The 24,579-nt window shown below is 39.7% G+C and overlaps 1 protein-coding gene across 7 annotated transcripts in view; it reads left to right on the forward strand.

Moving 5' to 3' along the window:
• Positions 1-24,579, forward strand: part of parp4 (poly (ADP-ribose) polymerase family, member 4) — a 140,713-nt gene that overhangs the window by 43,222 nt on the left and 72,912 nt on the right. For all 7 annotated transcript variants that reach the window (XR_006311927.1, XR_006311929.1, XR_006311928.1 and 4 more), the window contains 9 exons: positions 1,552-1,686; positions 6,477-6,650; positions 7,785-7,945; positions 12,814-12,951; positions 19,139-19,237; positions 19,451-19,634; positions 22,220-22,379; positions 23,912-24,036; positions 24,384-24,515. Coding sequence is in view for 4 of the 7 variants with exons in the window: in XM_043691882.1 (XP_043547817.1) it covers positions 1,552-1,686; positions 6,477-6,650; positions 7,785-7,945; positions 12,814-12,951; positions 19,139-19,237; positions 19,451-19,634; positions 22,220-22,379; positions 23,912-24,036; positions 24,384-24,515 (1,308 nt within the window). In the remaining 3 variants the exon portion in view is untranslated. The remainder of the gene's footprint in view (positions 1-1,551; positions 1,687-6,476; positions 6,651-7,784; positions 7,946-12,813; positions 12,952-19,138; positions 19,238-19,450; positions 19,635-22,219; positions 22,380-23,911; positions 24,037-24,383; positions 24,516-24,579) is intronic.

Below are 24,579 nucleotides of genomic sequence, written 5' to 3' on the forward strand. Positions count from 1 at the left end.
GTGGTGGAGGCTGGTACAATTGCAACATTTAAGAGGCATTTGGATGGGTATATAAATAGGAAGGGTTTGGAGGGATATGGGCCGGGTGCTGGCAGGTGGGACTAGATTGGGTTGGGATATCTGGTCGGCATGGACAGGTTGGACCGAAGGGTCTGTTTCTATCCTGCACATCTCTATGACTCTATGAACTAAATGTAATATCTCCAGTTTTGAAGCTAACATAAAGCTGGGTGTCAGATGAACTGTGAGGAGGATGCAGAAATGCTTTAGTGTGCTTTGGACAAGTTGCAGTGTGATTTTGACAAGCTAAGTGAGTGAGCAAATGCATGGCAGAAGAAGTATAACATGGAGAAATTGTACAGGACCTTGGCAAGACTACATCTCGGCGTACCGTGTGCAGTTTTGGTCTCCTTTTGATGTACTGGTTATGGAAGGAGTGCAACAGTGGTTTACCAGACTGGGATGACAAGATTGAGGTATCGACTAGATAGATTACGATTATATTCACTGGAGTTTAGAAAAATGAGGGGATCTCATAGAAATTTATAAAATTCTAACTGGACTACACAGGATACATGCAGGATGGGTGTTCCTGATGACCATGGAGTCCAAAACCAGGAGTCAAAGTCTATTGTTACAGAGTAGACCATTTAGGACTGACATGAGGAGACATTTCTTCTCGCAGAGAGTGGTGAGCTTAAGAAGTTCCATGACATGCCCTTGAGACAAATTCATGAAATATACAGCTCAGAAAAGCCAATTGACCTCGCTTACCTATGTTGGTGTTTATGTTTGACAAATTTTTACATGCAAATCTGTCAACACGATATTCTAATCCTTTCTCCATTTTAAATGATCAAATTTCCCCTTAAATACATCAATTCACAGAATATACAAGTAGTTCCTTTGCTTTGTTTTATAATTGCCTTATTAACCTATAGGGCAGCAGTGTCATTGTGGTTATATCATTGGATTAATAATCCAAACTCCATGTTGATAGTTTGGGGACAAGGGTATGAATCCTACTTTGAAAAATGGTGAAAGTTGACTTCATTAAAAATCTAGGATTAATAGCAAGTCTTAGATTATGTAATCCATCTCGGTTATAAAAACCCGTCTGGTTCACTACTATCTTTCAGGAAAGGAAATCTGCCAACCTTATCTGCCTGAGCCTATATGTTCCTCAATCATAATGTGGTTGGCTCATAATTGTCCTCTGAGCAATTAAAGATGGGCAGTACATGCTGGTCTATCAATTTGCTTATTCATGAATGAATGAAAAAAGACCTCAGGCTGTGTTTTGTGATTTGTGAATTTGTATCTTGGGTCCCTTTTGATTCATTACTCCATTTAGGCTGTTATTTTCCCAGTATCCTCGTTAATATTTCAACCTTTCTACTTTTTCCGTTATTTCTGACCATTGCTTTTGGTATCCTTTTGTATTTTGTTTATTGTATTTTCCAGACAGACGTAACAAGCAAGGTTTCTGCTTTAATTTTATTCTTTTAAGGGAAGACTTTTTTCATTCAGTTTGTGTTTTCCTGACAACAGCTTATAATCGAGGAAGCCCTGAATACCAGCACAATTTCGACTGAAGTTGGACTTCTTGTGGAAATGGTTTGGGCAGAAGCTCTGGGCAATTTGGAAGATCAATTGATCAATCCAACCTCCATCTCTCTCAATGATGTAAGATACATTTTTGCTTTGCTTTTCAAGAGCCATCATAATATAATTCACTAGATATAATTTTTGTGCAATACAACCAAGAGCTAATCTGACAGGGGCAGCAGTGAGGCACAACAGTTGATTGTTCGTTTTTTGTTCTTATTGTATAGTGTTGATGACAATTTCTGCAAGTGGTACTCATTTCCCTCTATGATCTAAGCTATTGGTTGCAAATCAGAAATCTAGGGAGCAAGATCCAGTGACTGAACAAAGAACATTTGCTGGTGTATTCGGCCTTGCCAGAATAATTACATGTTATCATGTGAACCTTGAGTCTTTGGCCATACTGAATATACGCTCTGAAATAACTCCACTGAGGCCAGTATCCCATCACCAAGTTACCCTTTATAGAAGTCATAAAAACCCTACAGTGTGGAAACAGACCATTCAGTCCATCAAGTGCATGCAGAACCTCTGAAGAGAATCCCACCTAGACCCAACCCCTACCCTATACCTGTAACCCTGCCTTTCCCATGGCTAATCCACCTAGCCTGTCCATCCCTGGACACCATTAAGAGCCCCAATCAGGGAACTGCTATTCTACGAAGTCCGCCTGACTGACCTCATTAGTGAGTCGGAGGCTGGTCCTTTTCCTTGTAGCATCTCCTGGGACACTTTAGCACTGGTTCAGGTTCCTCTGGCTCTGCGCCTGACACGGGTGGCATGTAACGCGCAGGAGCTCGCTTCTTGCACCTGGAATGTTTTGGGAGAAGTTCACTCTCTTCTTCCAGCTGTGAAGGCTTTGATGCAGCGAGATACATCGTGTGCCATTCAGATTCAGAGGTCTCTTAAGGCCTCTCGCTTGACAAGAGGGAGAACCTATGAGTTCTAACAACCTTTCCAATTGTTCCAATGAACAGGGCATGTTCTGTACCTACACAGTTTACAGTGGCTTTCATATGGTTCATGTGCCTATATAGAGCCATAGCATCTACCTGAACTTTATGTGTCGCTGGTCCTCGAACCTCTTACCCATGCAGGCCATTGCTGCATTTTCTACACCAAACTTCATTCCCCGTAGTAAACTGTCTTTCTTGCTTGAAAGCGTCTGGTATCCTGCACTGGCAATTTGAGCTAGACATTGCAAAATGTTCTCCATTGTCCGCTGAAAAATTGCACAGGCTGATGATGCGCCAACTGGAAGTGTCATATATTGGTACAATCCCTTGTGTATATTAATTGTAGCATACTTCTGGGAATCCTCATCTAACTGCAGTTGCAAGTACACATTGCTCATATTCAGCTTCATTAAGGACAGGCCCCTGCCAGCTTTGCATATTAGCCCTCTATGCAAGGGACTGGGTATTTATCCAGCTGCAACAAGCAGTTTACCATTTTCTTAAAATCCCCGCAAAGGTGTACCAACCCATCAGGCTTCAGTATCATTATAACCAGTGCTGCCCATTCCACAAACTGGACTTCTTCACTTTCCAATCTTCTGATTTTGCCTCTCCTTCTGACCATAAATGGCATTCGGCAGGTCTTGCAAAATTGTGGAATTGCTTCCTGGTCAACATGCAAGATGGACTTGGACCCTTTGATAGTCCCTAAGCCTTCCTCAAAGATCTTCAGAGTATTTAATTAGGACTTCACTCAGGCAGCCATTTTTTAAAATTGAAAAACGTTGACCTAATCTCGGAGACTCTCAACCAATTTCAACCCATCAAGCTTGGGCCTGAAGCTTTTACTACAATCATTAGTAACTGAACTAGCTGCTTCTCCAAAGAGACTGGAACCGAAGTTGCACCCTTAATCTGTAAAGGTTCCCCAGTATAGGTTTTCAGTCGAGCCGAGGTCTTGCACAAACTTAAGGGTTAGAATCCAGAGCGAATGTTGTTAAAGACTGGTTCTGTCATCACTGAAATGGCCATGCCGGTATCAACCTCCATTAGAACTGGATGATCATTTAACTAGAGTTTATTTTGATTGGCTCTGATTTGGATGTTGCTGAGCAATTTAATTGACCCAAACCAGATGTAGGTGGCCTTTTCAGGGAATGCAGGGATACTAGTCTAGGAGTTCTCGTCCTCCTATTACACTCCTTTGCTGTCTCGAATCAGCATACAGTCAGCAGCAACAATGGCTTGCCAGCCCAGATCCTAAAGAAAATTTAACTATTTGGCTGAGGCCTGGCTTTGTTTTGGAGTTTTGTCATAGTCAGTCAGTCGGACTGGTGAGTATGCCCACTTCCATGAGAATGTCCTGTGACTCATATGTTCCACTTGCCTTATTTTCTAATGATAAAGCCAATTGTAGTGTCTGTTTGGAGTCCAGTTGGTTTTCAACTAGTAGGTTCTTTTGCATGGTTACGTCATTAATCCCACATACCAACCAGTCTCTCAGCATCTTATTAAGGGTAAACCAAAGCACCATACCTCTGCCAGTAGTCTTAACCTAGTCAGAAGTCCTGACACAGATTCCCCTGGTTCTCGAATTGCCAAGTTAAACAGTGGTGTGTCAGAGTTAGAGGAGCATTGGGATTATAATATTCCTTAACTAATAATATCAGTGAACGTTGAAAGGTTTTAGTGTCTAGTGCCTCAGGGAAAGTTAGGCTCCTAATAACTGAAAATCTGCAGGTCCACAAGCTGTCAAGAGAATTACTCGTTGCTTATCATCTGCCCCAATGTTATTTATCCATGAAAAAATAACATATTCTTTCCACATACAGACCCCAGTCTTTGAAGGCAGGGTTGAATGAGTCAAGCCAGAAATGCTTACCCAAGTTCAAAGACGACTGTTGCTAGCAAGTTTCTTTAGGAACATGCTTTACTCTCATTGCAACTGAAATGACTCCGCAGAGACTGATATACTATCATCAAGTCACCCTTTATTTACACTGGTAAATTGACACTGGTTCAGCTCGTAGATTGTCAGAATATCCGGCACTTCACTTTTTTTTTGAACACACACACACACACCGGTCCAGCTCCCTCAAGAGCCAGCTCTCAGAGTGACCAGAACCACTCAATCTCCTGTGTTTTTTTTGTTTTTCCCCCTTTTTACCTCCACACTACCGCCTAACTGCGGTAGTGCTTATTTTTTCCCTAGCACCCATGTTTTGTGCATGTAGGTGTGAGACACAGTGAAAGACACAAGGTGCACAAATCTTTATTCAAATGTCCACCACCACGAAGAAAGGAAACACCCGATTGGCCAGTGACAAGCAGTGCCCTTCACATCAAAGGGCAATGCTGCGTGATCAAACAGTGAAGGGGAGGGCAGGGATTAAATCAAAATGGAGTTAGAGGGGGAAATAATACACTCCACTCCCTGCGGCGCCCACCTCTCCCTGAACAACTCCAGCGTGTTGGTGGACACCGCGTGCTCCTTTTCTAGAGACACCCGGCACTTCACTTTTTATTTTTTTTTACACACTGGTCCAGCTCCCTCAGAGCCAACTATCAGAGTGAACAAAACCTCTGACATTTTTGTTTTTTTTTCTTTCTTTTCTTTTTTTCTTTTTTACTTTTTTTAAACCCCCACACTACCGGCCAACAGCGGTAGTGCTTATTTTTTCCCTAGCACCCATGTTTCGTGCGTGTAGGTGTGAGACACAGTGAAAGACACAAGGTGCACAAATCTTTATTCAGTTTCCACCACCAGGAAGAAAGGAAACATCCAAGTGGCCAGTGACAAGCAGTGCCCTTCACATCAAAGGGCAGTGCTGTGTGATCAAACAGTGAAGGGGATGGCAGGGATTAAATCAAAATAAAGTTGGACTGGGAAATAATGTACTCCACTCCCTGCGGCGCCCACCTCTCCCTGAACAACTCCAGGGTGTTGCTGGACACCGCGTGCCTCTTTTCCAGAGACACCCGGGCACTTCACTATTTATATTTTTTTAAAGAAACACCCGAGTGGCCAGTGACAAGCAGTGCCCTTCACATCAAAGGGCAATGCTGTGTGATCAAACAGTGAAGGGGAGGGCAGGGATTAAATCATAATAGAGTTGGAGGGGGAAATAATGCACTCTACTGCCTGCGGTGCCCACCTCTCCCTGAACAACTCCAGGGTGTTGCTGGACACCGCGTGTTCCTTTTCCAGAGGCACCCGGGCACTTCACTTTTTACCTATCAGCCAAGGCTCACTGATTGGACCGGATTAACAGCCCCAATCAATATTTTATGAGGTCCACCTGGCTGACTTCATTACAGTCACTAGGCTTCCCTCAGAGGAATATTGTCCAGGACACCAGAAGAACTCCCCAGTTTCAAATTATGCACTGAGATTATTTATTGATGATGTCTTGACTGGTGTTTTTCTATCACTTGTTGTAGGAGAAAGTGACGACTGCAGATGCTGGAGATCAGAGCTGAAAATGTGTTGCTGGAAAAGCGCAGCAGGTCAGGCAGCATCCAAGGAGCAGGAGAATCGATGTTTCGGGCATGAGCCCTGAAGAAGGGCTCATGCCCGAAACGTCGATTTTCCTGCTCCTTGGATGCTGCCTGACCTGCTGCGCTTTTCCAGCAACACATTATCACTTGTTTTAGTAATGCTTTTAAATTGAAACATAATATGCACCCAAGTCTTGAGGCATGAATTAGTTCAGGAGTGACAATATCATCAAGTGAATTAAACTGACATTTAAAGGTTAAAGCATGGATCAGAAAAAAGCATTTAAGAAAAAATTGTGATCAAGCCACTATAAACCCATATTTAATATTCAATGAAATGATGTGTTTTATGTTTCAGCTAATATTTTATACAAGACATTAAATTCTGTTTATTATTGTTTTACTGACTTTTAGGTATCCAGGGCAGAAGGGATTCTTTTGCAGTTGAAAAAAGCATTTAATGATATAGTTGAGGAAAAAACATTGAGAGATTTAATGTTTCAATTCTATTCCACCTTGCTAATCAGACCTGAGACTGACTTTACAGTTACCAAGAGAAAAATATCTGAGAAACAAGATCTCTGTCAGGTAATTACATTATTTTGTACTTTTGCTCGGTGAAGTTGATGCTGTGCTGATGTAGCCAGTAATTTTTACTAATGAATGACTAGTCCTGGAATTAGCAGTTTGTGAAATAAACTGTTACTAAGTAAGGTTGTTCCAGATTTTAAATGTCTTGATTTCATGTTAGAGATACCATGCACCACCCTTTGATGTTCTTAATGGAGACACCCCAGTGAAAACAAAAATGGTCTGTCAAGCATGATTTAGTGCTATGGTATAGCAGATTCTGGCTTCCATATGTAAATTTCACTTGGTGAATTCCCAGTTTCAGTGTTGCTACTAAAAATACTCCCTGGGCATTTAATAGAGGAAACAACGAAAAGTCAAAGATGCCATATGTGGTTATTCAAATCATAATATCAGAGGCCTCTGAACAGGTTGCTGCTATCCTGGAATAAAAATGTTTGAGAGAAGCCATAGAATGAGACAAAAAACAGTCACTGAAATTAGGCTGAAATACTTGTAAATGAATGCTTTACCACTTTACCTCAAAATAGCTAATATCCAAAAATAGTTAACATTCAAAACAAGCAGAGAAAGGAACTTCTTCAACAACATCTACAATAGTGACCTATAGCACCATTAATATAAAAACAGCTTCCCCATGTGCTTCTCAGGAGCAATGTCAAATAAATTATGACAGCTAAGTTCATTAAACATTTATATGTACAGGGGGTCCTTGATTTACGAGCAACTAATTTATGAATACTTGTACTCAAGTGATGCTGTACAGGGGTGTAATTTTAAAGATCCAACATAGAACATTTCCCTTGCTTACAAATGGCTGCTTTGCATTGTGTTACACTATGTTTCGGCCCGCATACAAATCGACTTTGAACAGATTCCGTAACGAAATCGATTCGCAACCCGAGGATTGCCTGTATTACAATTTTGGGACTAAGTAGCTTTTAGAAGTTGAAGTTTGAGAGTGTTAATTGTTGATAAGTACCTTTGACAATAGGAAAACCAAGGGCAAGAATTCACTCTACTCAATCTTTTAAACAGACCAAAAAGCACCAGGGTATAAGATTTGTATGCTTACTCAACAGGACATAGCAAAGCAAAAGGTGGAAAATCTAGTTTTGTTTTATATTTCAGCTGCTAAGGGATGTCATTAATGCAAGTGAAGCGACTTCATGGACTCCCATACCTTCTTCACTTAATAAATATCATGCACTGAGATGTCAAATTGAATATATCGATCCAAATGTCGATGAATTTCTGAATGTCAAAACTCAGTTATTGAATACCAATCAAAGGTAAGCTTCTATTAAAAACAAAATTAGTGGTTTATTTTCTAAGCTTTTTTTCAAATCTTTTTCATATCTGAATATTTTAAAAGTCAGTAGATGTTCTTAAACTGTCCCTGCATCTCCTGATCAATTTTCTTCCATACAATATTTGATCATCATGCCAATATCTTTCTATTCAGTTTGTAGTTTCATTCCAAAATATATATTCATCCCACTTTTATGCAAGTTAATCATCACCTTCACTGGCTGGGAATCAGTTCCATATCTCCATTTCCCTTAAAAGTGAAAGCTGTTATATTCTCTCAGGCTGCTTGAGGTTTACTACTTCTTTTCTTTTTCCAATGAGATTTCAAGTCAAGTAGCAACACAGCCACATCATTCTTCCTGTCATTTAAATGTCCATTTGCCTTTTGGAGAAAATAATTTTAGTGTGAGAATGTCTTAGTTGCTTCCATAGACCAATGTTTATTCACTGATATTGTAGCCATTACAGAGACATTATTACAAGAAAGTCAAAGCTGGGAGCTAAATATTCAGGGATATGTGACTTTTCAAAGGACAGACCGGAAGGAAACATTGATGGAGTTGCTTTGTTAGTATGAGATGGGCTAAGTACGATAACAAGAAATAATATTGGTTTGGAAGCTGTAGAATCCATGTGGGAGGAGATAAGAAATAATAAGTGAAAGAAGACACCAGCAGGAATAATATGGGCTCCCTAAACTGTACTACATTGCGGACTACCACAGGATCAGTGTTGCATCCATAGTTATTTACAATGTGTATCATTGATTTGGATGAGGGAGGTGAATGTACTATCACGACGTTTGCTGACAATGCAAATAAAGGTGGAAAGGCAAGTAATAAGGAAGATACAAAAAGAGTCTGCAGAGAGACATAATCGAGGTGAGTGAGTCGGCAAAAACTTGACAGATAGTGTATAATGTTGGAAAATATGAGATTATGCACTTTTGGCAGGAAGAAAAGGCGCTGAAAATTATTTAAATGGAGAAAGATTGCAGAAAAATGCAGCATAGAGGGAGTTAGAACATAGTACAGTACAGAACAGAACAGGCCCTTCAGCCCATGATGTTATGCCGACCATTGATCCTCATGTAAGGTAAACCTAATGTACAACCCTCAAATTTCTGTGACGATATGCATGTCCAGCAGTCTCTTAAATATCCCCAATGACCTCGCTTCCACAACTGCTGCTGGCAACGCATTTCATGCTCTCACAACTCTCTGCGTAAAGAACCCGCCTCTGACATCCCCTCTATACTTTCCATCAAACAGCTGAAAACTATGACCCCTCATGTTAACAATTTCTGCCCTGGGAAAAAGTCTCTGGCTATCAACTCTATCTATGCCTCTCATTATCTTGTACACCTCAATTAGGTCCCCTCTCTTCTTTCTTTTTCCAAAGAAAAAAGTCCGAGCTCAGTCAACCTCTCTTCGTAAGAAAAGCCCTCCATTCCAGGCAACATCCTGGTAAACCCCCTCTGAACCCTCTCCAAAGCATCCACATCTTTCCTATAATAGGGCGACCAGAACTGGACGCAGTATTCCAAGTGCAGTCTAACTAAAGTTTTATGGCGCTGCAACAAGATCTCATGGTTCTTAAACTCAATCTCCCTGTTAATGAAAGCCAAAACACCAGATGCTTTCTTAACAACCCTGTCCACTTGGGTGGCAATTTTAAGGGATCTATGTACCTGCACACCAAGATCCTGCTGTTCCTCCACACTGCCAAGAATCCTGTCTTTAAACCTGTACTCAACTTTCAAGTTTGACCTTCCAAAATGCATCACTTCGCAGTTATCCAGGTTGAACTCCATCTGCCACCTCTCAGCCTATTTCTGCATCCTGTCAATGTCATGCTGCAGCCTACAACAGTCCTCTACACTGTCAACGACACCTCCAACCTTTGTGTCGTCTGCAAACTTGCTAACCCATCCTTCAATCTCCTCATCCAAGTCATTAATAAAAACTACAAAGAGTAGAGGTCCAAGAACAGAGCCCTGTGGAACACCACTCATCACTTCCAGGCAGAATACTTTCCTTCCACTACCACTCGCTGTCTTCTGTCGACCAGCCAATTCTGTATCCAGACAGCTAAATTTCCCTGTATCCATTCCTCCTGACCTTCTGAATGAGCCTACCATGGGGAATCTTATCAAATGCCTTGCTGAAGTCCATATACACCACATCCACCTCTCGACCCTCATCAACTTTCTAGTAACATCCTCAAAGAACTCAATAAGATTTGTGAGGCATGACCTGCCCCTCACAAAGCGACTGCATTTAATCAAGCCATGCTCTTCCAGATGGTCATAAATCCTATCCCACAGAATCCTTTCTGACACCTTGCAGACGACAGACGTGAGACTGACTGGTCTTAATTGCCAGGGATTTCCCTATTTCCTTTCTTGAAGAGAGGAATTATGTTTGTCTCCCTCCAGTCCTCAGGTATGACTCCGATGGAGAGCGACGATGCAAAGATCTTCGCAAGCGGTGAAGCAATCACATTTCTCGCTTCCCAAAGCAGCCGAGGACAAATCTGGTCTGGCCCTGGCGACTTGTCAATCTTAATGTTTGTCAAAATTTCCAGCACATCAGCTTCCTCAATCTCTATCCGTTCCAGTTGGGCATCCTTGTTCATGAATCACAAAATGTTCGCTTACATGTTCAACATGTCATAAGAACCTCTTACTAAAAGTATACAAGGTACAAGTTAGACTCCATTTGGAATACCATAAACAGTTTTTGTCCTGTATCTCACTGGAGGCCATCCAGAAAAGGTTCACTAGATAGAAGTGAAAGGGTGAGGTTGAGTAGATGGGACTTATACTTGTTGGAATTTAGAAAAATGAGAGACAAACTAATTGAAACATGCAAGATTCTTAGGGAACTTTGTAGGTTAGTTGTGGAAAGGTCATTTTCCCTTTTCATACAGTCTAGGACCAGAGGCCATAATTACAGAATAAGGGGTCGCATATTTAAGGCAGAGATGAGGAGGAATTTCTTCTCTGAGGGTAGGGAATCTGTGGAATTCTTCACCACAGAGGGCTGTCAATTTTGGGTCATCAAGTATATTCAAGGCTGAGATAGACAGATTTTTAATTCATGAGGGAGTCAAAGGTTATAGAGAAAAGGTAGGAAAGTGAAGTTGAGGATTACCACATCAGCCATGATCTCATTGAATGACAGAGCAGATTCAATGGGTTAAATGGCCTATTCTGCTCCAGTGTCGTATGGTCTTATGGTTAAGCCTGAATACCTGTCCAAACATGTTGAGAGACCTCAGGCAGGGAGGAAAGGTAACAACAGCGCTTTCAGATGCCAAACCAACACTCTAACTTTACTAGCAGTCTCAAGCACACCACTCTTCCTCTCTTTGGAGAGTCCCGCAGTATAGAGTCATAGAAATGTTCAGCACTGAAACAGATCCTTCAGTCCAAATCATCCATGCTGACTAGATATCCTAAATTAATCTAGTCCCATTTGCCAGCACTTGACCCACATCTGCCTAAACCCTTCCTGTTCATATACCCATCCAGATGTCTTTTAAATGTTGTGATTGTACCAGTCTCCTCCACTTCATCTGGCAGCTCATTCCATACACGTACCACCCTCTGCATGAAAAAGTTGCCCCTAGATCCTTTTTAAACCTTTCCTGACTCATTCTAAAACTATGCCCTCTAGTTCTGGACTCCCCCATCCCAGGGAAAAGACTACGTCTATTTACCCTATCCATGCCCCTCATGATTTTATAAACCTCTGTGAGGTCACCACTCAGCCTCTGACGCTCCAGGGAAAACAGCCCCAGCCTATTCAGACTCTCCCTGTAGTTCAAACCGTCCAACCCTGGCAACATCCTTGTAAATCCTTTCTAAACCCTTTCACGTTTCACAACATCCTTTCCAATAGGACGGAGACCAGAATTGCACACAATATTCCAAAAGTGGCCTAGCCAATGTCCTGTTCAGCTGCATTATGACCTCCCAACTCCTATAGTCAATGCCCTGACCAATAAATGGAAGCATACCAAACACTTACTTCACTATCCACTTTTAAGGAACTATGAACCTGCACACCATGGTCTCTTTGTTCAGCAACATTCCCCAGGACCTTACCATTAAGTAGAGAACATCGTCAACGAAAGAATTGGATATTTCAAAAGTAAAAATCAGGAAACACAAAGAGTGGCAAAAGAATAGAGTCCTGTTCTGATGATGACCATTGATGGTAGATTAATTGTTAATTTTAGATTTGGGCTTGATACCTTATATATAGGCATATATAGGCCAAAAACAGATTTATAAATTGACACTTTGGATCAAACTTAATCCCATTGAATGGAGGACCGAGCTTGAGGAATTAAATGCTAATTCCTGTTTCTGTATTTCTGTGTTGTGTGTATTCAAAGGTCACCTCTAAGTTGTCTCCTTTCCACACTGGGAAGCTCAAGTTTTTTTGACGATTTCCTCATAACAATTATCCAGGCACTGGAATTAACTTTATAGCTTTTTACTGCAGTCTCCACTCAAATTTTTATGTCTCACTTTTGCATTATCTTTTCAATTGTCAATGATTATAAAGTGAAAAAATATTATTCCACGTACATTGCAAGGTTAACAGATCTATAATAATCTGCTCAAGTACAATCAACTTGAATCATTGTCATCCACTTGAAATGCAGTAGTAATTTTAGGACTCTTGTGATATAGGAGTGCCCATACCTCTGAGCCAGAAGGCCTGGATATAACATGCTCCAAAACTATGTTGATGAAAAACAAATATTTGCAATGGTAATTTTTTTGTGTGTAGTTCTGAACTTGTGTATATTTATAGGTGGTTCTTTTTTTTTCTAGTACTCGTTCAGTTAAGATTTTGCAGATTTTTCGTGTTGCTAGATTAAGTGAAACTAAAAGTTTTCAAAGCCATTTCGGCAATATTCAGCAATTATACCATGCCTCTGTTGGAAGCAACTTTGTTGGTATATTATCTAGGTAAGTGTTAGAGTAAGTAATTTGCATGGTTTACATAATTGTGCTCTTTAACTTAACCCAGCTGATGTGAATCTAATAAGTTTGTTGTGTTGATAAATGTATGATGAAGAGTCCAACAAGCTTGCTGTATCTCTCTTTGATATGAATTCAAGACATCATCATGCAAATTCTTCATCATCATTTTCCCTCTATAATTTTCTCAAAGCTTTGTCCACGTTATTAATGTACATTCTAAATAAATGATACCATAGCACCTATGCCTGTGACCTCTCACTGACTAGTTTGTCAAGTTGAAAATTACTCCTCTATCCCAACAGCTTGTTTGCTCTTCTTTGTTTATGCTAATATACTACCCTCAACACCATCAACTGTCATCATATTCAGTAACGTTTTATGTGCTATCTTATTAGATGCCTTTTGGAAATCCAAATACTGTATACATTTAGCAGTTCTCCTTTTTCCAACGTACCTCTTGCATCCTCATTTTCTAAATGTCCTTCTGCAGCTTCGTTAGACATGGATTCTAGCATTTTCCCAATGGTGGGCATTATGATAAGTGATCTATAGTCTCTTCCTTTTTGTCTCCATCCTTTCTTGACTCAGTGATTGATTTTCAATTCAAAATCTAGAAAATCTTGGAAAATTGTAACCAATGCATCCAGTATCACTCCAGCCATTTCTTTTAAGATTCGAGAATGCAGATGATCAGATCCAGGAAAATTGTCAGCCTTTGGTTCCTTTATACTTTACATTTCCTCTGATTGTTATAATTATTTTAAAATTTTCCCTTTTTTCCCTTTTAATTTTCCATGCTTTTACTGTCACCCATTGTGAAGACAATTAACAACACTCATTCAGGATCCGTATTATTTCCTTGTTTGCTGTTATAAATTTTCCAGTCTCATGCTCTGATGGACATAACAAACCATAGACTGATAGACGTTTACAGCTCGGAAGGAGGCTATTCTGCCCATCATGTCTGCAGCTGTCATCAAAGATTGTCCATAGTCGTGAAGGCTATGCCAACACAAGTGACTATCTAAATACCGCTTTGATGTTTTGTCAATTTGTAACTGGACCATTCTTTATGCAGTGAGTTCCAGATTTCCATCACCTTCTGTCTTAAAAAAACTCTCCATAACTCCCTCTTAGACTTTTGCCAAATCTGTGCCCCGGTTATTGAACTGTCTAATGATGGAAAAAAATGCTTCATTCCATGCAGCATCCTGGAATGATAAATCGTGGTAAATATCTTGTGCATCCTCTCTAATGCAAATACATCCTTCCAGGTAGCAAGGAGTCGGGGAGGCTGCAGAAGCATTTGAACTTGTTAGGAGAGTGGGCAAAGAAGTGGCAGATGGAGTACAACGTGGGAAGGTGTAAGTTCATGCACTTTGGTAGGAAGAATAGAGGCATGGACTCTTTTCTAAATGGGGAGAACATTCAGAAGTCTGAAGTGCAAAGAGATTTGGGCGTTCTAGTCCAGGATTTTCTCAAGGTAAACTTGCACGTTGAGTGAGTAGTTACGAAGGCAAATGCAATGATGCCATTTATTTTGAGAAGACTTGAATATACAAGCAGGGAGGTACTTCTGAGGCTCTTTAGGCTCTGGTCAGACCATATTTGGAGTATTGTGTGCAGCTTTGGACCCCATATCTCAGGAAGAATGTACTGGCCTTGGAGCATATTCAGAGGAGGTTCACGAGAATGGTCCCAGGAATGAAAAGCTCAACATATGAGGAACGTTTGATAACCCTGTCTATACTCAATGGAGTTTAGAAGGATGAGGGGGGATCTAATTGAAACATACAGAATACTGAATGGCCTGGACAAAGTAGAAGTTGAAAAGATGTTTCCATTGGTAGGCGAGACTAGGACCCAAAGGCACGGCCTCTGAATAGAGGGAAGACTTTTTAGAATGGAGATAAGGAGAAATTTCTTCAGCCAGAGAGAGGTGAATCCATGGAATTCATTGCCACAGAAGGCTGTGGTGGCCTGGTAATTGACTATATTGAAGACTGAGATAAATAGGTTCTTGAGTATCAAGGGGAATCAAGGGTTACAGGGAGAAAGCGGGAGAATGGGGTTGAGAAGCTTATCAGCCACGATTGAATTGTGGAACAGACGTGAGGGCTGAATGGCCTCATTTCTACTCCTATGTCTTATGGTCTTATATTATGGATGTATTGTCCCAGTTGAACTGGTGTCCCTCTCATCAGTGTGTATGGTTATTCGTGATAGTTGGTCATGTATGAGCGCCAGCTAGCCATGAAAAGACATGACCAACTATCACTAGTATCCATACACACAGACGAAGAGGGATGTCAGTTTGACTGGGACAATACATCCATCCTAGGACAGGCTAAACAAAGACACGCACGGGAATTCCTAGAGGCCTCGCATTCAAACCGTAACTCCATTAATAAACATATCGATTTGGACCCCATTTACCAAACTCTCAGAAAAAGAACCAAAGTGATGTCACCCACCACAACATACCAAGACACATAAATAGCAAGCGGGACAGAACATCAGCTCTTCATCGGAGGCTCAGTGATGACATTATCTAGCATGGTGCTGCAATGTCTGAGAACAAATCTACCAGCTCAGCGAGCAAACTTAATCTTCTGTAAAATGGTAAACTGATTCTTACTCTATTTTTGGACCATTTACAGTCCTTATTCCATGCTAAAATGTCTTCCCAGTCCAATATGTTTGATGTAATAACTCCATTTTTAAATGTTCGTGGGATGTGGGCCTTGCTGACATTTAATGTCTCTCCCACATTGTCCTTAAGAAGTTGATTTGAGCTCCCTTCTTAAATTGCTGCAATCCGTGTTTGAGTAGAGGGCAGAGGATGTTAGGTCCACCTTTAGTGGTGTTGGGAAGGGAATTTGAGTATCCATCTGCTGATTTTCCCCCTTTATTAACCTGAAACCCAGACTTCTTGCACACAATTTCCATTTCATATTTTGACTGTACAAATGATCTGTCATCGTGAGGCTATTAATAGTTTCTAACATTGTCTTGACTATTGATTTCATGCAAACCTGTTGTTTCATGTTTTTTCTCTCCCTCCTTTTTTGAATAGCATGTTTCCAATTCTAATTGCCAATCCTTGTTCTAGAATCTAGGGAAATCTGGACAATTTAAATCAATGCACCCAGTGGAATTATCCACTGATAATCTATTTAGTTTCTCCAGTATTACTACCACTACCCCAAAGTTTTCTGCAATGGCCATGCATCTCTCATGAATATGTGCTGACATCCTTGACTCCACAACCTTGATGATACAACTGTAAAATATACAGCTGTTTGGGTGTTGCTTGCTGAGTCCATCACATGGAATGTTTCTAAAAGATATTACAAGAAACAGATTGTTTCCCCCATTGCATCTTATTCCATCAGCAATTAACTTTTCTTCTAAGATCTTTGCATTCTGACCTATCTATGACCTATAAACTTGTAGAAACTTCACTGAACACCTTTCTTCAAATTATTTAATGAAGGTGATGAAAACAGTGGCTTTAATAGCAATCCCTGAAGTTCTCCACTAGTGACCAACCTCACATGGAAGTTCTACAGTTAATAATTGCCTTCTGCCTTCACAAATTCAACCAGATTTGACTTGCATTTGAGTGATTCCTATGACCTCCTCGGAGGAAAATGGAATAAGAAATCAAAAAGATACAAATGTTTTTGAAGGATTTGTATTTCTTTTCAACTTGGAAATATTAATTTAACCATTTACATTTACTTTAAAGCATTTTGATGTAAAATTTAATGATTTCCCATTCTGCCTCAATTTGTGCGGCTAACTCCAAATCTTTCCATCAAAAAGACAGCCTACTTTCATGTCCAGTGCATTATTTACATCCATCCTTGCCTTAAGAGTCATAGAGTTCTACAGTACAGGGAAAGGCCCTTCAGCCCATCGAGTCTGTCCCTGTTAAAAACAAGCATCTAATTATTCTACTCCCATTTTCCATTACTTGGTGTATGGCCTTGCATGTCCTGGCATCACAACTACACATCTAAATACTTCTTAAATGTATTAAGGGTTTCTGCCTCTACCACCCTTACCAGCAATAAGTTTCAGATTCACACTACCCTCTGGGCGAAAACATTTTTCCTCACATTTCCTCTCAACCTCCTGCCCCTTAGCTTAAATCTATCTCTCCTGGTCATTGAACGCTCAGTAAGGGGGAAAAACTTTTCCTGTCTACCCTATCTGCCGCTCCATTATTTTGTACATCTCAATTATGTCCCTCCTCAGTCTCCTCTGTTCCAAGAAAAACAACCCCAGTCAATTCAGTCTGTCTTCGTAACTAAAACTTCCAGTGCAAGCAACATCCTGGTATATCTCCTGGTTAAAACTCTTATTCAGAATGTTATTACTTCCAGATGAGTATTTCAACATATGTCTGACTGGTTTGCCATCCTGTATGTTCTGTAAACCTCACCTCATCCAAGCTTCTGCTGCTCATATACTTTCCCAATTGAAATCCTGTTGCTATTTTTCCTGTCCTTGCTGATGTACATATTAATTCTGAGGATTAGTTAGCTCAGTTTGCTGAATGGCTGGTATGTAATGCAGAGTGACATCAATAAAGCAGGTTCTTTTCCCTTACCAGCTAAGATTACCATGAATGTCCCTCCTTCTCCTTCTCCATAAGACCATAAGACATAGGAGTGAAGTAAGGCCATTCGGCCCACCGAGTCCACTCCGCCATTCAATCATGGCTGATGGGCATTTCGACTCCACTTACCCGCATTCTCCCCGTAGCCCTTAATTCCTTGTGACATGATTTTCTTTCGCCTTAGGCATGGTGACCCTCCAGTTAAATTACCTCTCTTTAATGAGTGAGCAGCCCTAGGGTCCACAGGGACTATGACAACCTTATCTACCTTTTACATATTAATTCCCATGTACACTGGCAAAGGTAAGTGGAAGTTGGTTCACATCTTTGTCTCCTACATATTAGTGCGTTCTCAACCCCAGTGCAGGAGAGAACTCGGAACTAAAAGCACGTCAGTTCTTCTTGAAATAGAGATGCAAAGTCAAAGGGCTTCTCAGCTGACACATGACCTAGAATGGAATAAATACATTTCAAAGGTTGATGTTTCATACTTGTGTTATCCAATTCTATAATTCATTTCTTCTAATTTAGAAACAAGTACATTCAAAAAACGCTGCTAACTATTTTGAAGTAATAACCCATTGGAATCAGTAATTAAAATAGTCAATTAGAAGTCCAAGTAAAATTCTAATTCAGTGATGTAATAAAGGGATGCTGCATCACTGCTGCCCAAATATCTAATTTTGGCACACATAGCTTTTTATATTATATATGTATACTTGTCATAGATGTACAATTTTTAAAGATTAAGATTTTATACCTATTATGTTGAAGTAAATCTTGTGTTAGGACACACTTAGAGATCAATACATCACATTATTTCAAGGAAGCTGTTTACAGGACTTGAGTGGCTATCATCCATCCAGTCATTGGACAGAATAGTGTGCACATCTTTAGTTGGGTAGTTCATAGGTTCCAGCATACATCTGTAAAAGTTCAAAGTCCTTATCCTCTACTTTTGTTTCTGATCATTCTCAATCCTCCAAAGTGCTGATCATTTGAACCAATAAGTCAATTTTGCCCATGCTAGCTTGAACTCTTGAATTTTTGCATGGCCAGCAAGTTTGTACATATTGAGTTCAATTTACATAAGCACTTGCTGATTCTGTCCAATATCTTGCAAAAATATCCATTTTCTCGTGTCTTCTTAGATTAGGTAACTGGTCTAACTGTTACTTATTATCACCATTAATAGCTTAATTCATATTTTTTTTCTAGACAATAGCAGTTGGTGATGTGGCTCATATACTTTTGTTACTTTTTAATCATATGTACTCCCCTAGGACCACTATCCTGTCTAATCAGTGGGTTTGTGAATAATCCTTTATGAAGACAGTTTACACTTTAACATTATTCAGATTACTGTATTGCCAATAAAGAGTTCTATTTTTACAACAATATGTTGATAGACGAGTTAGTAAAGCAAATATTAGGAAATTAATCCATGATAATATATGTAGCAATCTCACTGATGAGTAGCATTCTACAAGCTCTATCTAGCAGCAATTTAAACCGTAGTGATGTACTGTCGCACTAATTTCACAGAGGGTTATTATTGCCAAAGATGGTAGTGGAAAATCATGGGGTAGAGCGAACTGATGTCGGCAATCTTGGAAGCGGAATTTACTTCAGCAACTCAATCAGGTCAGTATTATTTGCTCTGCATTGTTCTTAAAGGATAATTAATCTTGACAAAATTTTTAATGCTGCTGTCAAAGATTTATATTAGTTCACGATTTTTATTTTTGCTACTCTTCTCCAGAAACCATGAAAGGAATAGTGTCCTTGAATAATTTATGTCCTTATTTTAATATATTGTGATGTGTAATGCAATAAAGGCCTGCTTTTAAATTGCAGCACAAGCATTAAATACTCAAAGCCCAGTAGAACTGATGGGAGCCGTCTTTTGGTGATCTGTGATGTTTCACTTGGTAAATGTAAAGAGTACTATAAGAAGGACTTCACCTTATCTGCTCCACCAGCAGAATATGCAAGTGTACATGGAATACGTAAAACTGAAAGCATTTACTCAGAGTTTGAGGTATGTCAACCAATGTCATTAATTGCAAACACAATTTATTTTGTGCTGGTTTTGTAAATGTTTTCTTCTCTGTGCTGTCTAGACTTGGATAAATAGGATAACACCAAGATTATGTTTTAATGTTAATACTTATAAATGTACTAGCCCAAGAGCAGGTCAGAGACTAGAAATTCTGTGTTGAGCAGCTTGCTGCCTGACCTTCCAAAGCTGTACAGCGTGTATAACACACAAATCAGGAGTGTGAGAAATACTGTCAATTTGCCTGGATGAATGCAGCTTAAATGACATTCAAGAAGCTTGAAACCATCCAGGAGAAAGAAATCCATTTGATTGGCATCTCATCCACCACTTGCAACATTCACTAACTTCAGCCACTAAAGCATGTGGCAGCAGTATATACCATCCACAAGATGCACTGAATATCTTCATCAAGGCCGGTCTGACAGTACTTTCCAAACTTGTCATGATTTGAAGATGCCGGTGTTGGACTGGGGTGTACAAAGTTAAAAATCACACAACACCAGGTTATAGTCTAACAGGTTTAATTGGAAGCACACTAGCTTTCGGAGTGACGCTCCTTCATCAGGTGATGAAGGAGCGTCGCTCCGAAAGCTAGTGTGCTTCCAGTTAAACCTGTTGGACTATAACCTGGTGTTGTGTGATTTTTAACTTCCAAACTTGTGACCTCTATCACCTAAAGGACATGGGCAGCAGAAGCAGGGAGTGCCACCATCTGCAAGTTGCCAACCAAACCACACACCATTCCAACTTGGAACTGTTTCACCATTTCTGCACTGTCACTGAGTCAGAATCCTGGAATTCCTTTCCTAACACCTTCCCTAACCCTCCACCCCCGCCAGTTTAAACCGCTGGAGCAGTTTAAGGCAGCTCACCATTACTTTCTCCTGGGGAGTTAGGGACTGGCAATAAATGCTGGCTAAGCTAGCAATACCCACATCCTATGAGCAAATTTTTATAAAAGCATTTTTAATAGTATTTAAAATATTTGTCCCCCTACATCTTTATAGACATGATTGTTATCCTTCTTTACATACAAAATACAGTAACAACTGTGAATATTCAATACCTTTGCTTCTGACCATTAGTGGACTTAGTAAAATCTTTGTTATTTATTATTTTGGGTATTTATTTAAATTATTTATCCTATTTTCAGCAAGGTGTATGTAAGACCTTTAGTTTTTTATAAAAATTCTTTTGTTTCTTGATGCTGAGAAAATGCAGAATTATTGCATTAAGCATGTTTTATAATTATTTAAATAAAGTCTTCTACTTGACACATATTCTGTGAAGTAATTTTATCTTCAGTATCATGATCGTCAAGTTTTAAAAAATGATTAACATTTATAAAATTTCAAAATTTCACCATTAAACTTCATCTCAGTTTAGGGTCTCATAGACTTTTTGGTCACAAAGGGGAAGATCTTCCACACAATGGGCTCACCTGCTTTCTCCAGACTCTCAAAGCCCCCACTGTTAGGTACTCCAGGTTCATCCCATCCAAGACACCTATCTCTTGATTGCTTAGTCCGCATCCCACTCAACTTCTAGCCACTGAATTTGCTTTCCGATACACTGTAATAAATTGATGTATTTTAATTCAACTTTTCAGTGCATTCTGCTACCCTAGTGCCACTTTATAATTTGTCTATGTGGGTGTCACTGACTAGGCCATCATTGCTCATCCCATTATCCTTGAGTAGATGGTGGTGAGCTGCTTTCTTGAAACTTTGCCGTTGTGGGCTTTAGAGCCACTGTCTGCTGTTCAGCCAGGAGTTTCAGGATTTTAGTTGAAAAATGTTGTGCTGGAAAAACACAGCAGGCCAGGCAGCATCCGAGGAGCAGGAAAATCGACATTTCAGGCATAAGCCCTTCTTCAGGAATTCTGATTCCTGAAGAAAGGCTTATGCCCGAAACATCGATTCTCCTTCTCCTCGGATGCTGCCTGGCCTGCTGTGTTTTTCCAGCACGACATTTTTCAACTCTGGTACTCCAGCATCTGCACTCCTCACTTTCTCCTAGTTTCAGGATTTTAACCCAGCAACAATGAAGACATGACTATACACTTCTCGGTTAGGATGATGTATGGCTTGGAGTGAAACTTGGTGCTGTCAAAGAAGCCTTGGTGTCACTTCACCAGAGTCTCCTTTCTGCCACACTACTTGTATGCATCCCTTCTCTCCTGACAATTCCCATCGCTTTGAAATTTTAAATACACCCACCAGACAATGTTTGCCCCCTTAGGATTCCAGACTTCTTCATCTGGCACAACTGCCAAACTCACCACGGTGTAAATTGGACTTTGGTCCCCTATGAATAGATGAATATTTCAAGGTCAGGGTTCATATAAAGCATATTTTCAGGCAATGGCAATAATAAAGCTAAGTTACTTCTGAATGTGTTTATAAAATGATTGTTTCAAGATATTTGTCAAATAAGCAACTTAATTAAATATAAATGTTTTCCTTTGGTTGGGTTACTTATTTTGTTTTGAAATGTATTCGGGTTTGTTTGCTGTCATTTTCCTACTGTGAATCATTAGTTTTCTTTTTAATTTTTGCTTCCAGGATGATGAGTTTGTTGTTTATAGCACTTCGCAAGTGAGAATGAGGTATGTTGTCCAGTTCTGCATTGGCGAAGACCAACTGGAACCTTTCCATCCTCTGATTAACGTAAATCCTGAAGAAACCAGTCCTTCAACATTGACATCTGCAGACATTGATATAGGTCAGAATTACTTTAAGTGTGCCCTTTTGTTCATCATTTGAAATGAATAAGACATTGCAAAACTAATTAGTGTTAAATTAGTATCCCATTTGCACATTTTTCAACATTGAATATACACTTAAATGTCCAATTTAATGGCAATGAATTTTACAGGATAAGTATGTTAGTGTGATATTATGTTTGCACTTTCAAATCACATCCTAAAATGTCTTATGACCATAATAATCAAGAGAGTATATTAATTTGAGAGAACTCTGCTACAGATCCATTTCTAGAGAGGCAAAGAAAAGTATTGACAAGTCAGTTTGATTAATTTGGATCTTCTGAAGAACTAAAGACCATAAAGTCATATTTCACTTGAACCATTCCTTTTACCAGCAAGTACAGTTTCCTGCTATATACCCTCTTTCTTCCCTCGTAATCTTGAAAAAGTCTATCAAATCTCCTCTTAGCCTACTCTTTTCCAAGGAGTACTGTCCCAATTTCTTCAGTCTGTCCTCATCCCTGAAAGCATTCTTGTAAACATCTTCTGCACCTTCTCCAATTCATTCATCTACTTCCAAAAGTGTGGCACCCAGAATCTTACACATTATTCCAGCCAACCATTGTCCTAGTTCAGCATAACCCCTACTGATTCTTATGAATTACTCTGGGCCCCAATTCCCTTTCAATTTCAAATGAACCGTTAAATAGACAGTTTACAGCACAACTATGTACCTATAAGACCTTTCTGTAACTTTGGAAAACCCAAAGTCTACTCATTGTGACCTCAAGGATTGACAAGGGTAAATACTTTGCACCTTCTTCTCAATAAAATGACCTAAACTTTTGTTTAAGTATTAAAAAATAAGCCATAGATGTCCCCTTTATTTAGCCTAAATTTAAATGTAATAATTTTGACATCATTTTACTTGTTCTTAAGAAACGTGATGATTTTTGCTTTTTTCTCTCTCTCCCAGTTTTAGATATTTTTGTGCTACACACTATTCTCTAGATAACACAACTGATCTGCTTTCACATTTTCAATATTTTATTTCCTGGCCATCCTGTTTGCAGGGAAACTGACGTAAAACTGTTCACACTTATCTTCAGAATAGTTCTTAGTATGTAGAATCCCTATAGTGTGGAAACAGGCCATTTGCCTCACACCAAAGAGCAAACCCACCCCATAACTCTGCATTCCTATATCTCTCGACACTATGGGCAATTTAGCACAGCCAATCCACCTAACCTTCACATCTTTGAACTGTGGGAGCACCTAGAGGAAGCCCACACAGACACATGGAGAATGTGCAAAGTCCGCACGGTTGCCCAAAGGAACCCGGGTCCCTGGTACTATGAGGCAGCAGTGCCAACCACTGAGCCATTGCTACCCCATGACCTAAATGCATAAAATGTAGAATGGAGATCCAATCTGGGACTTCATTACATATGCCCACAAAGCCAACAGCAATGCTCTCTTATTTTTCTTGCAATGAAAACCTTGAGACATGTAAAAGGTTGTAATAATTTGACTTTTTTTTAACTTGCAGATGATTTAGAAACCGCTCAGGATCCTTCGAAAAACATTACACCTGGTCTTCAGGACAGTGCTGGCAATGTGATTCCCCTGCAGGAAATCCATGTAGAGGCAAAGTTAATGGATCTTGTTGCAGAGGTACCAACAGTGATTTATCAGAGTGCTAAAACTTTGACACAGGAAACTTAATGTGATTGGTTACAGCAACTTGCTTCACAACTACAGTGGGGAGGATATTTCCCATGTGTTCAAGGCATACAGACTTGTAAAAGTAGATTTACAACATTTTTACAGCAATAGAAGAGCAAAATGAAAATACACATACATCCCCTTCCCTTTATCAGAGTTGTATTTCTTGTGTCTGTTTTGGAAGGGGAAAGGATGGAACTCAGCTTTATGTGGTATTGGAAGTAGTTATTCCCATCTTCACTTAATATAAAAATCTTTTTTAAGTTCATTACTAAATGTCTTATTTTGTCTTTTAGATTGTGGTTTTCCAATCCTACGTGAACACCAATATCTTTTCTATAGAAGCTAAGTATGTATTTCCTTTGGATGATACAGCAGCTGTCTGTGGATTTGAGGCTTTCATTAATAAAAAGCACATAATTGGCCAGGTAATTAAGGGAAAGCTTCTCATTGTTTCAAGTCTGGAATAAAGCTTTTTCTAAAGATTTCTCA

This window comes from Chiloscyllium plagiosum, chromosome 6, assembly GCF_004010195.1.
Source record: "Chiloscyllium plagiosum isolate BGI_BamShark_2017 chromosome 6, ASM401019v2, whole genome shotgun sequence".
In the NCBI taxonomy this organism is placed as follows: Eukaryota; Metazoa; Chordata; class Chondrichthyes; order Orectolobiformes; family Hemiscylliidae; genus Chiloscyllium; species Chiloscyllium plagiosum.